Source organism: Coffea arabica, chromosome 3e (genome assembly GCF_036785885.1).
Source record: "Coffea arabica cultivar ET-39 chromosome 3e, Coffea Arabica ET-39 HiFi, whole genome shotgun sequence".
NCBI classification, from domain to species: Eukaryota; Viridiplantae; Streptophyta; class Magnoliopsida; order Gentianales; family Rubiaceae; genus Coffea; species Coffea arabica.
Window position 1 is genome coordinate 13,818,914 of NC_092315.1, and position 14,575 is coordinate 13,833,488.

At 33.9% G+C, this 14,575-nt stretch overlaps 1 protein-coding gene across 1 annotated transcript; it reads left to right on the plus strand.

Annotated features, from left to right (window-relative positions):
- The first annotated feature begins 3,032 nt into the window (after positions 1-3,032).
- On the plus strand, positions 3,033-14,575 carry LOC113736530 (signal peptide peptidase-like 3). The gene is made up of 14 exons (XM_027263554.2): positions 3,033-3,456; positions 4,574-4,732; positions 5,276-5,387; positions 5,572-5,691; positions 6,522-6,679; positions 7,745-7,918; positions 9,041-9,075; positions 9,190-9,346; positions 10,504-10,557; positions 10,660-10,752; positions 12,462-12,604; positions 12,997-13,067; positions 13,909-13,992; positions 14,105-14,575. The coding sequence occupies exons 1-14, from the start codon at positions 3,304-3,306 to the stop codon at positions 14,218-14,220; spliced, it is 1,629 nt and encodes a 542-aa protein (XP_027119355.2). The 5' UTR covers positions 3,033-3,303; the 3' UTR covers positions 14,221-14,575.

A 14,575-nucleotide genomic window follows, 5' to 3' on the forward strand; every position in this document is an offset into this window, starting at 1 on the left:
TCTCACAAGTTGAGTTTTGTCTTGTTCAAATTGGTTTGTGTAATTCTTTCAACTTTCAGTATTAATTCCTACAATTTAAATGTGAACTTGAATTTGTCAATTCATGCAACTAAGTTGATCATCACATTTAAACCAATATTTTGAAAATCGGATCGAATTGGTTGGTTTGACAGTTGGACCGCGAACTGGCCATGTCACCAATTTGAATTTATATTTAACTCGAAAAGTCAAATGAATTGGTCAAATTTAATCAAGAACCAGTTGAACCAGTCAAAACTGCTAAAAAACTAGCCAACTAACCAATTTTTTGTCTTAAAAACGTTTAAAATCAGGGTTGAACTGTCAAACCGGTTGAATTGTGAATCAAAAGTTTATTCGGTTCACTTATCAATCCAAGTTTCAAAATATTGATCAAAACTATACAAATTACACCAATTATACTGCATATTACATGAATCGGTTTGAATTGGACATATTTCAACTTACGAGGCCCTCATCTAGTAAAAGTGAGCTACTGGTTGAATCCAAAAGAAATAGGCATCTTCTGCCTTCTTGCCGTTATAATTGCCCTTTACCCCTAAACATCCTTACCTCATCTACTACCTCTCCTCTACAATAATTGCCTTGGACTTAAAAGAGTATCGAAGTAGTCCCGGGGTCTTGATCCTGATCAGATCCCAGGATTTCGACCCAATCCTTCTGTCCTTAACATTTTTGTGCAAGACCTCGATATTGATCTCCATCAGAGGCAATTGCCTCTTTTGTAACGTCCAACCAGAAAACCAATTGGAAACTGTTATTGCACGAAAATAAATCTAAGAATGAAGACTCCAATTTTGTCAATAACGATAAACAGAGGATGGTGTGGAAGTTGAATGTCTTAATCAAGAGGGACATAAAATTAATATTCGCATGCATGAAATATTCAAAATGCATGATATAAAGAGCAACTCAAGTCATCAATCTGGATTAATTCTTTAATATTTTATATATGTCTAAACATGGTAGGATTATTCATGTTCATGTTTATATTATCTTTGAATGCCAAATAAATGTTAATTAGCTGTTCACAAGAAGTTCCTAATTTTAGCAAACCATATAATTAACGGAAGGATCATTTTAAACAAAAGGCTTAACCAAATGTAAAGCCTGATTCTCATGTCACTAGTGCTTAAATAAACTTGTTTCCCAGCAATAGTTGCTTAATGATGACCTTTAAGTGTGGTTTAATTAACTTTTTATCGCTACTTGGTATTAATAGGACCATAGCTAGAAAAAATTCTTTATGCCCATAATAATACTAAATTTGGATGGTGTGAAAAAATTTAGATTTGGATGGCGTGTTTTTTAACACTTTTTTAAAATATATGTTACTCTATTATCAAATAAATATCATGTCAACACAAACTGATTCGACTGGTAAGGTTGAACCACTTTCTCAACAATCGTCTTGTATTTGAGTTTTATTGACGACGTGAGAACTGTGTTGATAAGTGATTAGGATGAAACCGTTTAAGTGACTTATGATATTGAGGACATGCCTTGACCTGCATTGATGACATGAGCTAAACTCTCTTAAATTTTTTTTCCTGCCAAAAAAGAACCTTCCTAAATCTTTTTCCTAGCAAAATAAAATCAAATGAATATCATAGTTAAGACACAACTTTTGAATAAACCTTTCACTCTGGCAAATCTGAATATACCATTAAGAATCACCACAAAATCGTTCTATTGATCAACTTGGAGTTGAACTTTAGATAAATATGTTGGCACTTTTCTATAATTGACACTTTCCTTAAACATGTGAAGCAAGTTATGTCGGGCAGTTTGATACTTCAAATTTTAATTTACCGTATAATTCATATGTTACTCTTGAATATACATCAATCCTTTGTCACGTAGGACAAACAGGTGGGTAAATCTCAAAGCTCCTCGCCTCCTCCTAAGGTGTAGTCATATTTACTGTTTATCTCCTAAACTTATATTTTTTCCCTCACTTAATCTCCTTAGACAAAACTACCCCTCTATTATGCTAAATTTTTTTTTAATCTTTTTTCTTCTTTCTTTTCTCAAGTAATCTTAAGTCGTGGCTAAATTTTGGTCACTCTAATGTATGATGATAAAGTTTCAAAGGAGCGAAGTTGATTTATTAGGATATATATTAATATTTATTTGCATTAGCATATCAAAATAGTAAAAGATCTAATAATTCTTCAGAGGAAAAAGAAGGAAAGAGTGTCCAAATAATCGGCATGTAAATGTGATTGTTAAAAAAGAGTCATTTATTTCAAATTGTCTAATTATAAGGATATAAAATAAAAAAAATTCCCTTTGATTTCTTAGACTGAAAAGGGAAGAACATTAATTAGAAAAAAGAAAAACATATGTTATTTCTTCGTGCACTAAGAGAATGGAAATCCTAAAATTAATTAGGGTAGAGTATGCCAAATAAAAGAGACACAAATTAATGTAGAAATTTCTATATGTAAAAAATTAATAATTCAATTAAAATTTAATTCATTGATGAATATAATAATGAACAAAGGAATATTTTGGTTGCTCAAGAATAAGGATTTGAAAAAAGAAAACTAGTTCGAAAAAATAAAGAAGAGAGAGAGGAAAATAATTTTGTCCTGTAGAGAATTAAATGAGTGATATGTACATATACATATGCACATATATATTTATACACACATATATGTTTATATAATATATACATATATATATTATATATATATTAGGAGATAAAACTGAGAATTAGGGTATACGTCAAGGAAATAAATTGTAATTAATCCTAAAATTATAGTTAGACAGCAATAGTAATTGTTTGCCATTTTCTCCCATTTTCCTTTTATTCACAAACGTATTTCCAATAAAAACATAATTAAACGTGTTAATGCAAACACGTTTAACATTAAAAAATTAAGAAACGTGTTAACCAGTGTTGGCTAGTAAAGGCGATTTTAATGCTCCAACTACCCTTTCAAGAGTTATCTCTCTCCCTCTTCTCTTCTCTCTGTATCAAATGAGCCAACGCAAATTTGGGTGATTTTCTTTAGCAGTATTTTTCCCCACGTCTTTCTCTCTCTCTCTATATTCCTTTCTTTTCCTTTTACCTTTCTTCCCCATTTTTTCTCCCATCTTTCTCTCCAACCAGTCCCAATTTCCAAAAAAAAAAAAAAAATCAAATCCAAAAAGAAAGAGGGAGGGAAAGAAAATTTTTTGGGGATTTAATCGATAGTTATTCATGTAAATACTATAGTAAAACCAAAATTTTGTGAATAATAACCAATTGGGTTTGTCATGGCTTCAGTTTTATCTTCCTCTTTCGGTTTAATTTTTCAATTAGGTTTTGTTGTTCTTCTTTTTTGCTCGTCAATTGCTGAAGCTGATGATATCTCACGCCCATCCCCCAACGCCTTGAATTCTAGCTCCTGCAACAACCCTTATCGGTTGGTAAGTTTTTCCTTTTCGTTCACCAATTCTTGTAAATTGTTGGTTATTTTAATTATTCTGTATTGTTATTCCGCTTCATTCAGCTAGTGGAATTTGTTGTTGTTTTACTTCTGTGGAGTTCCCAATATTGATGGTTTTTACTTCCTAGATTTTGGTTTTTTAGTTTCTGTTTAAATCAATAAATAAATTTGCTTAATTTAGCAATTGCTTTGCACTGACTGGAAATGTGTGGGCTTAATTAAGGCTAGACGATTTAAGTATGTATATTTGTTAATTTCGGCCTTGATGGTAGGAATTAGCAACATGGATGTGAAGTTTTCTACGAATATGTTAGGGCATAATGTTGGTTGTTATTGCCGGATTTTATTTTGACGGTAAAGAAATTTATATTTAGGGGATATAAGCTGTAAATAGTGTTTCGTGCTACCTTAAGTTTCAAAATGCTTTATTTCTGGGCTGCAATGTGAGTGGCTCGGTGTTGGATTTTGCTAGCAAAGAGATCTATCTGCACAGAATATCAAACTGCAAACAATCTTTTGTGCTAGGTTAATTTTTGAAATGCTTCATTTCTAGGAAACAGTTGCAATTTGATTGACCTGGAGTGTTTATAAGAACTGTTCGGAGTAATATGGAAAGAAAGCACATCAACTGTGAGATAAATCTACTGAGAATAGTAATGTGTTATATTGGATTAAGCTGGATTTGTTTGGGGATGATGAAGTTAGCAGAGGGAAAGTAGAAAATTGGGGCCTCTTGATCTTTTACAAAATTGCAGCTATTTTTTGTTAAGTTGTTTATTCTTTTTTTTTTTTTTTGGTTCTTTTGGGTTTTAAGATCTCTGGTGATATATAAGTATATAATTTTGGTTTCAGAATGACTTCTTTTATTTGTGCCATCTGGTTGATTGTTATTGTTTGGTGTTATAATCTACAGATAATAGTGAAAAACTGTTTATTGATTCACAGAGGAGCATCCATATAATTTTTCTCTCATATAAGTAGATAAGCAGCCACGGAGAAGATGGAATTGCAATCATCATATAAGATTCATGTTATAAAATTTTACTATCAATGAGGTTATTGCTTCAGCAATACACTGAATCCCACATATTTTACAGGTTAAGGTCAAATCATGGGTCAATGGCGATGAAGACGAAACATTAAGTGGGATAAGTGCTTCATTTGGTTCTTTGTTGCCTACTGAAGCTGAAAAAGGCTCCAAATTGCCTGCTGTGGTTTCTAATCCATTGAGTGGCTGTACTAGTTCCACTTCCAAGGTATATTTATTTTATACAAAATTCTCTTGCTTATTATTGCCCAAGAGAAATAGGGATTGTGAATTTTGAAATACATGCTTGTTCATGAGAAAACCTTGAATGAAACATGTGAGGTAATGCTGAAGTTTAGGATTTGTATCCTTTCGGTTTGCTAATATTCATCTTAAACATCTGATGACAAGCTATTGATACCTTGAGTACTCAACGTTTAGTTCGGTTAGTGATTGTATAAAATTCATAAATGTCTTGTCTTGTTTTAAGATACAGACTTAGGAAATCTATTTTTTTTTTTATAATATGAAGAAACTAATCTTGTTCCTTTTTTCATATTATAGATAATAGATTTGAGAAAGTAATTCGTGTATGAGAATCACTTAGCAAAGGACATGCATGAGGGACACCTACTGTACACTAGTGGAGTATTTTTTGCATATAAATTTAAGAAGTCACTGTCTCTTTCATGTGATTATGAGAAGCCATTGTTTTCTATATCATTATGAGTTTTAATTACATTGCAAATGGTTTGTGTTGTAATCTGTGTAGTTGTCAGGCTCCATTGTGCTCGCCTTTCGTGGTGATTGTGATTTTACAACCAAGGCTGAAGTTGCACAAGCACAAGGTGCTGCCGGACTTTTGATAATAAATGATGCAGAAGGTTATTACCTTGATTCTTTTCTAATATCAGATCATTGGACAATGATGAGTGAATTTTCTCTTCTTACACACACACAAGAGCATATTGTTCTCTCTTAGCATATGCATATTTTTTAAACTAATAGGTTATGCAGCACATGTTCTTTCCCAAGAATGACACTTTTTCTTCCTCTGATTTTATGCAGATCTCATAGAGATGGGATGTTCTGAAAAAGATACTAACTTAAACATTACAATCCCAGTTGTAATGATTTCAAAGTCAGGAGGAGAGGTTTTAAAACAATCTATGTCTGGTGGACATAGTGGTGAGCATTGACTTTATTTATTTTGTTCAAGATTTGGCATGTTTAACATACCTAATATCCTATTGACAAGATGGAAAACTTGTGGGTGGCATAGTTTAAAGGGGAATGGAAAAAGGAATAAAAAAGAATGGACATGGTGTAATAATTATGCAGGGTTTGGTAATGATTCTGTAATAATTCGCAGAACAGTTTCAAGAACTTGTGATTGAGTTGGTAATTATATTCAATTACCAATAGTTGTTCTGTGCTGCTTTCATGGTTTATTAATGTGATTATCACTCACTGCCATGTAAGTGTTGCCCTTTTTGTTGGCTTGGCAATTTATGTGTCATAATATTATCCTATCAATTATATTTGATATATGCCTTTTTTTTCTGAAATAGAAAACCTAATTTTCATCTTGAAACATATATGTTCGAAATAACAGTTATACACATACACACACATGCACAAACATATATGTAAATACTGTGTCTGTCTTTCTTTCTTTTTTTTTTCCCATTTTTATCTCACATCGATGCTTCTTTATTTGCTGCACATCTTCTTCTTCTTTCTGCAGATTTTTATTTGTTAAAATCTAATTTTTCATTTTGAAATATATAATTTCAAAATAACATGTATATGCACACATGTACACACTGCAAACATATACGCATATACATTGTGTCTCCTTTCTTTTAAAAAAAAAAAAAATTGATGCGTCTTTATTTGCTACATGTGTTCATCTTCTTTTTGCAGATCTTTTATTCATTTTTCTGTGTGCTATGGATGTGCTTAATGTCTTCACATTGATGATTTCAGTTATAACGATTTTGCATTGTTCACTGTAGTGGAAATTTTGTTATATTCACCAAATCGCCCAATTGTCGACTTTTCTGTGGTATTCTTATGGTTGATGGCTGTTGGAACACTTGTTTGCGCATCACTTTGGTCAGAGTTTACAGCATCTGAGCAAACTGATGAACGCTATAATGAATTGTCACCTAAGGTACAAAAGCGATCTCCTCAACTAGCCCTGAATTTCCTAGTACTTAGATTTTGCTTTTGTTGGTCATGTACTTAAAATTTTTAAATTGTCTTGCTTAGCATTCATCAATTTTGATTTGGCTTTTCATGCTATGCAAATTGTTATGGGGCTTTGATAGCCTAATTATGATTACCTAGTTATTTGTAAATACTATTGGGATCTTATTTGTTTGTCCTTTTGTTATCATGATGCCTGGTGGAATCCTTTTGCAAAATAAGCTTAGTTAAAACTTTCCTGCTAATTCAGGCTGGTTTCTATAGGAAATTCTATCTTTCCCAAACTATTTTATACTTGGTATGGTTTAGATGCCCATTCATATGTCTTGTAACTTCTGGCTTCTGTAATCCAGGCATCTTAATCTTTTCTTTTTGGGATGCAGAAAGGGGCTAAATCCCTGGTGGTTTAGTGTGGACTTCTGTCAAAGTGATTATACCTACTTTTGCATTTTAGTCTATACAACTATGATTATGTATATTTTAGGTTCCTACTCCAAGAAGGATCATTTATTAAGAAGCCAAGCTTGCAAGTTTTTTTAAACTGTTTAATGTGAAGGGGAACTTTCAATAGCTGTTGTTAATAAGCAAAGGCGCAATCCAAAACAAGTTGACCCCTATATGTTACTCGCATGTGGATGCATTATTGGCATCAATAGAATGCAAGTTATGGAAGATAAGTTCAATCTTAACATAGTTAAGTCAACTTTGTGAAGATTGAATTATAAATGCTCTCATGTAGTCTTGATCACATGAAGAATCAAAACCAAAGTTTCTTCTTATCAGCAGTGTACTTGATGTTGAAATTAAGCAAAAACATGTGATATTTTGAGGAACATAGCCACTGCAAAGTTGCTTCTTTTTATAAGAGCCATTGTTCATGATATGCCTTGCATAGCATGCATTTTTTTTTCTCCTTGTTCATTGGGTTTTGGCATTCTATGTAAATGGCAGTGCACAAAATGTCTGTGCTCAACCTCTTCCAATTTTGATTTAAAGATCCCTGGATTAAGTTTTCTTCTATGCTTGCTAGGAATCATCAAATGCTGCCAAGGAAGAAACAGAGAAGGAGATTATCAGCATTAATACTAAGAGTGCTATTATTTTTGTCATATCAGCGTCCACATTTCTGGTGCTGCTTTACTTATTTATGTCAACTTGGTTTGTCTGGGTGCTGATCGTACTTTTCTGTCTTGGTGCGGTTGAGGTATTTAATTTTATCTCTTTACTCAATATCATTGTGGATAAACATAGACATCCAACACCTGCCGGTTCTCCTTTTGATGGATTTTCAACCCGAGGTTTAGAGACCAAAGATGTTTGGGGTACCCAGGCTTTTTTTCCGTCCGCAGAAATAGTGTAAAATGGAAAATAATGAATATTGCACACTGAAATTTTGTAGAGTACAATGTAAGAACGAATAGATTATTGATCTGTTTGTCTCATAGTTGCTCTTATGTGTATTGAGTTTGGTATTTTGGTGTTCCTTGCCATTTAATTCTTTTATGAAATGCTGGTGAAAGATGTAAAAACATTGAACTGCTTCGTCTGATTTACAGACTTGGGAAAAAAACAAGGATTGAGCCTAAGCTAATGCAGAGGATGTCACAAATCAAATTCATTTCTTCATTTGATCAAATTCCCCATCTAAGAATGCTTATTTTCTTATTTCTGTTTCTTCATTTTTTGGTGTGTATTAATCCAATCAACCTGAACGGACAACTAAGAGAATAACACCAATCTGTAATATTAACGATAGCTCATTTTCTGGTAGACTGAGCAAAATGATTTGACAAATTAATAGGCTTTACATCATTACTCCTGCTGAAGAGGTTCCTGGATTGATCTGATCTTAATCTGATCACTTTTTTCTCCTACTTGTTTGGTGTGATGTAACTTATCCATTTATTATGGATCTTACCATTTCCTATGTCTACTTTTTCCTTTTCTTGGTCCTCTAGTAGCTTGAAGAAGTAGAAAGGTTGCTCATTATTGTGTATGAGTGCATTCAATTGTGTATCTAAAACTTTATTAAGGTGAAAAATACTGTGGGATGACAAATCTGTTTCTTGTGACAAATTTAAATATATTAGTATTTATAGAGTTCCCTTATTTGTATCTGCCAACAAGTTTATTTTTCTTTGTGAAGCTTGCCTTGCAATTTAAAGAATTATTCAACTCCTTTCAACTTGATTTATGATTTTGTGTGGCCATTCATTTGATTCTGCTATATTTCTCTTCATGCTAAAATGTGATAATACTCTAAACAACCTTTTTGCCTCTTCACTCCGTTAATATGTACTTTTCTGTGGGCAATACTTTTTGGCAGGGAATGCATTCTTGTATAGTATCTCTTGTTCTGAGGTACAGTTCACTTACTCTTTTCTTTTCCCCTCATCCTAACCTGTCAATTGTTTTTATGTGCTTAATAAATCCTCCTGCACTCTGAATATTTATATTTTCTTGTTAATTGAGCAGCAAATGCAAAAATTGTGGAAGGAAAACTGTCAATTTGCCACTTCTAGGAGAGGTCTCCATTCTCTCTCTGGTAGTGTTGCTATTTTGCTTGGCTTTTGCCATTTTCTGGGCTGCAAATCGTAAGGCATCATACTCCTGGATAGGCCAGGATATTCTTGTAAGTATGGCTTAAGTCTTCCTTGGTTTATTACATGCCCATTTTGCAATGTTTGCTTGCTGTTTTGATATGGTAATTGGCTGCACGGGAGTAGATATACTAGCATTTCTTGGAGTGTGTAAGAAACATGATACCAGCATGGTATTCTTGAGACTTCTCTTTTGTTCTGATGGTGAATGATATTGATTTCCTTTTTCATGTGAACTATGGTTTTAGCTCTTTTTTTTTATTTGCCACGCATGCTGATGCAGTGGCAGGTGGGGATGATGCTCTTATGGTTATTTATTTTGGATTTACGTAAACATACGATATTTTTTTTTCCTTCTTGTTTTTGTCTGTAGCCTATAAGAATACCGAGCGTCTAGGAGTTTAATTGCTGAAAGATGAGGTACTACTAGAGCTTGTAGCATCGTCTAAACAATTTACTCTATTTAATCAGTACTCTTTGTCTATCCTTTCTTCTAACTTGTGGTTGGAGGCTAGTACGTGGTTGGGCTAAAACTACTACTTTGTTGAGCATGGTTTCCTCCAGCCACATTGAGTATGGCTTGATAAAGTCCTAGACGGAGCTGGGTGTTTTCTTCTCTTCTTCTGCAATTCGCTTTTTTTCCGTTGCGTACCTATGAGAAAATCTTTTATTGTGTTTTATGAGCTTAGAGTCTTTTTTGGAATTTTTTTCTTAATTAGCAGTTCTTCATATTTACAGTTTAAAGTAAGATTAAAGAAACTTAAGCGTAAGGGGTGCTATCTTACCAATATAAAGCACTGCATGATTTTGCTGTCCTAATTCAGATATCATTGTTCTGGGGAAAGTTGGATGGCTAGGTGATCTTTGTTATTCTATTTGGACTCTAAATGTTGACAGGATATCTCTGCGAGCTCTAGCATTAACCTGAAGAACTGTGTTCTCTTCGTATTAGATTTAGCCATCTATATGTGGCCATCTTATTCTTGTTAAAGTTACTCTTATTAAAGTTAGTTATGTAGGTTAATTTGTTCCATTTTGCTTAAGAAAAAAGTTTAATTTTGCATTTTTGTATTGTTCTGAAAAGATCTAACATCTAAAACTGGCCGTTGCAAAGTTTTGTTTTTCATTCTCTTCCTTTTCTGCAATCATTCTAAATTTTGAGGATGACCGTCTGTAATTTTGTTGTCAGGGCATCTGTTTGATGATAACTGTCTTGCAGTTGGCACAATTACCTAATATAAAGGTTTGTGAGGCCAGAGGTGCAACCTCTCCATATCTTCCTACACTTGCTTGCTTATGCCGTGCTTTTTCCTTCCCAGCTTATGAGAATTTTGTTTTAATTTAGGTTGCTACTGTGCTTCTATGTTGCGCTTTTCTTTATGACATCTTCTGGGTGTTCCTGTCGCCTTACATTTTCCATGACAGCGTTATGATAGCGGTACGTTCTCTTTTCCTATAAAGATGTTTTTCTTTGTTGTCAAGGTGAACAGTATTTTTTATTGCAGAGATCAGCTACATTCTTTTTGCATCTCACTAAATTCTTCTAGTTTACTTTTCTTAACCATTAAACTTATAAAGTCAGTGGAAAGTATTGCTAGTTAAATTTAGAGGCGATAAAATATTGGAAATGGTGTGTGGATTGACATTATTTACTTTTGGGTTACCTTCCTATGTTTTTATTGTACTTTAACCTCTAAACTCCATAAATGTCTATACTCAAAGCTTAGATCCCGCATTTGTATATTGATTTTGGTAGTCACCCACCCCAAATAGGAGCAAATATATGAAAGGAAGAGACAAACAGTTTATTTCTCGTTGAGGGTAATTTATGCAGTGTATGGCCTGACCATTTGGAATATGAGAGAATTGAAATCAGATTGTATATCACAAAGCATCCTTTTTCTGTCATGTTCCTTCCCTCTTTTACCCTAAATGCTGGCCAATTTTTCCACATGGGCCAATTGATTCTTTTTAAAGCCTGCAAGCAATGGGCTGGAGAGATGGATGGTTAAGGTTTTTCAGCTTTGGTTGGAGCCTCTGTTTTTGCTTCCATCAAGTTAAATTCTGTTCTAGTCTTCTTCCCTAGTCCATTTTTTTCCTCCATTTTTTTCCTTCTATGCTTTAGGATGAGTATTTGAATGACTTGCCACTGATCTCTTATGAAGTAGTGGATAGTGTGATTGAGAGGATGTGCCAACAAAATTTTGAAAAGTTCAGCATGGGTACAATATATGTAATAAGCATATTGCCTTCGATGATTTTATTAGCTTTTCAGATGTTAATGTTGACATTGAATCAATGCAGGTTATGTTCTTGCTAGTGTCCATATTAGTTTTCTAATATGTTTTACCTTACATCATTAACTTTTTTAAACTTGGCGTGGTTATAAAGTTGATTGCTACTCAATTCATATTTAACCCTTCTTCCGGAGAACTGCTCCAACTGATTTGTAACTTTGGGCATAGGGTCTTGGTTGACTTGTGATTTGTTGATTCCCTTCTGTTAGGAACTTTTATTGAATGATCAGTAAACATCTTTGGCAGTTGCATGAGAGGTGATTTTTCTGCAGGATTACTGGGAAGGTTTAGGCTATTAGTTATTTTAGTTCTGTTAATTTTGAAAGGAGGTTTTTGGATTGTTGATGCTCTTTAATTCATATGCAATTCCGACAACGTTGCAATTTTCTAGAGCTACTTGGATTGTATTCCACTTATTCTGCTTTCTTTTCCTCAATACATCTCATAGATGGTTGGTTTGATGGATTCATTTAGTTAATAGATCCTTGAACTCACTTTTAAGCTTGACATAAAACTCTTCTTTTCTTTTGTAAAACTTAATTGATGATTTCATCTTTTCCTTAGTTGATTTCACTTCACGATAATTTAGATGTTCGAATCATTCAAGAACTTGGTTATTTTGCTCAAGATAAACCGTCCATTATGTGAGGGGTTACTTTGTGTCTGTGACTATTGCATTAACAATTTCAGGTTTTGAAGTATTCTAGGTTTATTAGTCGCGAATACCAACCAAACTGTTGCTGTATTTTTGGCTGTTTTGTCATTTTTTATCTTAATAGTTTTGGTTTAGCAATCAATTTCTCGAGCTTTTTCAAATTTTAGATGTCATTTATTTGTTTGTTCTTTGTAGGTTGCTCAAGGTGACAAGGCTGGCGGAGAATCAATCCCGATGCTCTTGAGAATTCCTCGATTTTTTGATCCTTGGGGTGGTTATAACATGATTGGCTTTGGGGACATACTCTTCCCCGGTTTGCTTGTTTCCTTTGCACATAGGTAGCTTTTTGTTTTCATACAATCTTATGAATAGTAGTATGTTGTGATGCCTTTCCAGTATGCTGCATTGGTGTTTTCATTTGGCTAATATTTTCTAGAAAATGTCAAATTTTATTTAACATTGCAACGTTTCTCAACCAGGACCTGTTCTCGAATCCTTACATAACTTGCTGTTTAAGAAGACATGTATAACCAAGTAGTATTGATTAGGCTTAGGCTTTGTATGCTTGTTAGATTTTTCTCATTGTAAAAAGTTTTTATTTCTTCTCATTCCTTTGTTGCAGCAACGTAGTTATTTTATAGAGTGGTTAGTTTTTTTGAGCTGTTCTCCTGTTTCTCTTGTATGTTCTTTTGTTTATTTGGTAAGTAGTGTGTGTGATTTTTTGCTGCAGATTTGATAAAGCCAAAAAGAAGACTGGTCGAAATGGATACTTCCTTTGGTTGGCCATTGGCTATGCATGTGGTTAGTAGCATTGACTTTTGTTTCCTTCACTATGATCTTTGTAAAACAACTACATTTAATGCAACATGGATACTCTTCTCTTTCCTTGCCAAAAAAAAAGAACTCCCTTCATTTATTCTTGGCAAGCCTATTCTAAGACAAATTACAAGCAAGGGAAGAGAATTTTTTGCAGGGTTTTGGATGTCTTGTAGTGAATGTGCTTGCAAAGATCAGTTGAGTGTTGCAAGGAAGAGAAACTTTGATTAGTTTACAGCCAAGCAACTTGAGTCAACAGAGAGAGAGAGAGAGAGAGAGAGAGAGAGAGAGAGAGATAGACGATTAATTGACAACAGAGCAACATGATTCAGCACAGAGAGAGAGAGAGAGAGAGAGCGGGAGAGAGATGGGAGCATAGGCTCTTAAGAAGACAGGGCTATCATGTTACAGGATACAACATATTTTAGGTAAAGTTAAGATGTAGTCTTTCAAGTCCAAGGAGGAAACATCTTTATATGGATGTGTGCTATAAAGCTGAACTTCTAGTACGTGAATCAGCTGGAAGATCTTTAGACCAATTAGAGTACTAAAAATTAGTAAGTGGAGCGGAACTCCAAAAGAGAGTGGTCAAATCCCTCAAAATGAGCGTAGAGCTAATAAAGATTTTTTATGAACTTATGTGGTTCCTTCACTGAAGGAATTTATAGTGATTTATTTCCCATAACTTGTGTTCTGCCCTTTTATTGGTTTTACAAATTCCGGTTATGTTTATTCTTGTCCAGTTAGACTTCTACTTGGATTTATAGGAAACTGTATCAGATACTGTTCTCAATTTCTTGTTTAACATGGTGATGTATTTTTGCAGGCTTGTTCTTTACTTACTTAGGCTTGTATCTAATGGATGGACATGGTCAACCTGCTCTCCTGTACCTTGTTCCTTGCACATTAGGTATGAATTTCTGCTATCCCCGTGCTATCTGTTTTTATTGTATTTGTGAACCTCATTTACCACTAATTATTTGCCCCATCTTGTTGCCTTCACTGGATTTCTTATAACACAGGACTTTGTGTTATATTGGGTTTGGTGAGAGGTGAGTTGAGAGAACTTTGGAGCTATGATGGCGATTCAACGAGCACTGATTCAACTCAACCACCGTTACCTTCTGGAGAAGCTTGATCTTCAGTTAATATTGTTAAGACTTGTGATCTGCGCCATTTATCTAGAAGAATGTGTTCCTCCTCTAACTATTTTTGGAAGTGTTTGTAGATACGCATGCTGTTTGAGCCCTTCGAATGTTGCTCAGCAAAAGGTCACCTGCCATTTATCTAGAAGTATGTGTTGTACCTTGGTCTCTTGGTTCTCTGTCAAAAGCAAGCAACTAAAATTGTAATTGTCAAGATATACATAGGTTTCCACTTTCTTTCTTTCTTTAGAGACCATTGGAGATTTGTTTCAGCATGAGCAAGGATTCAGGACATGCACACCTATTCTTCAGCTAATTGCTAAAGAGAGAAACAATTGAACTTTGCTC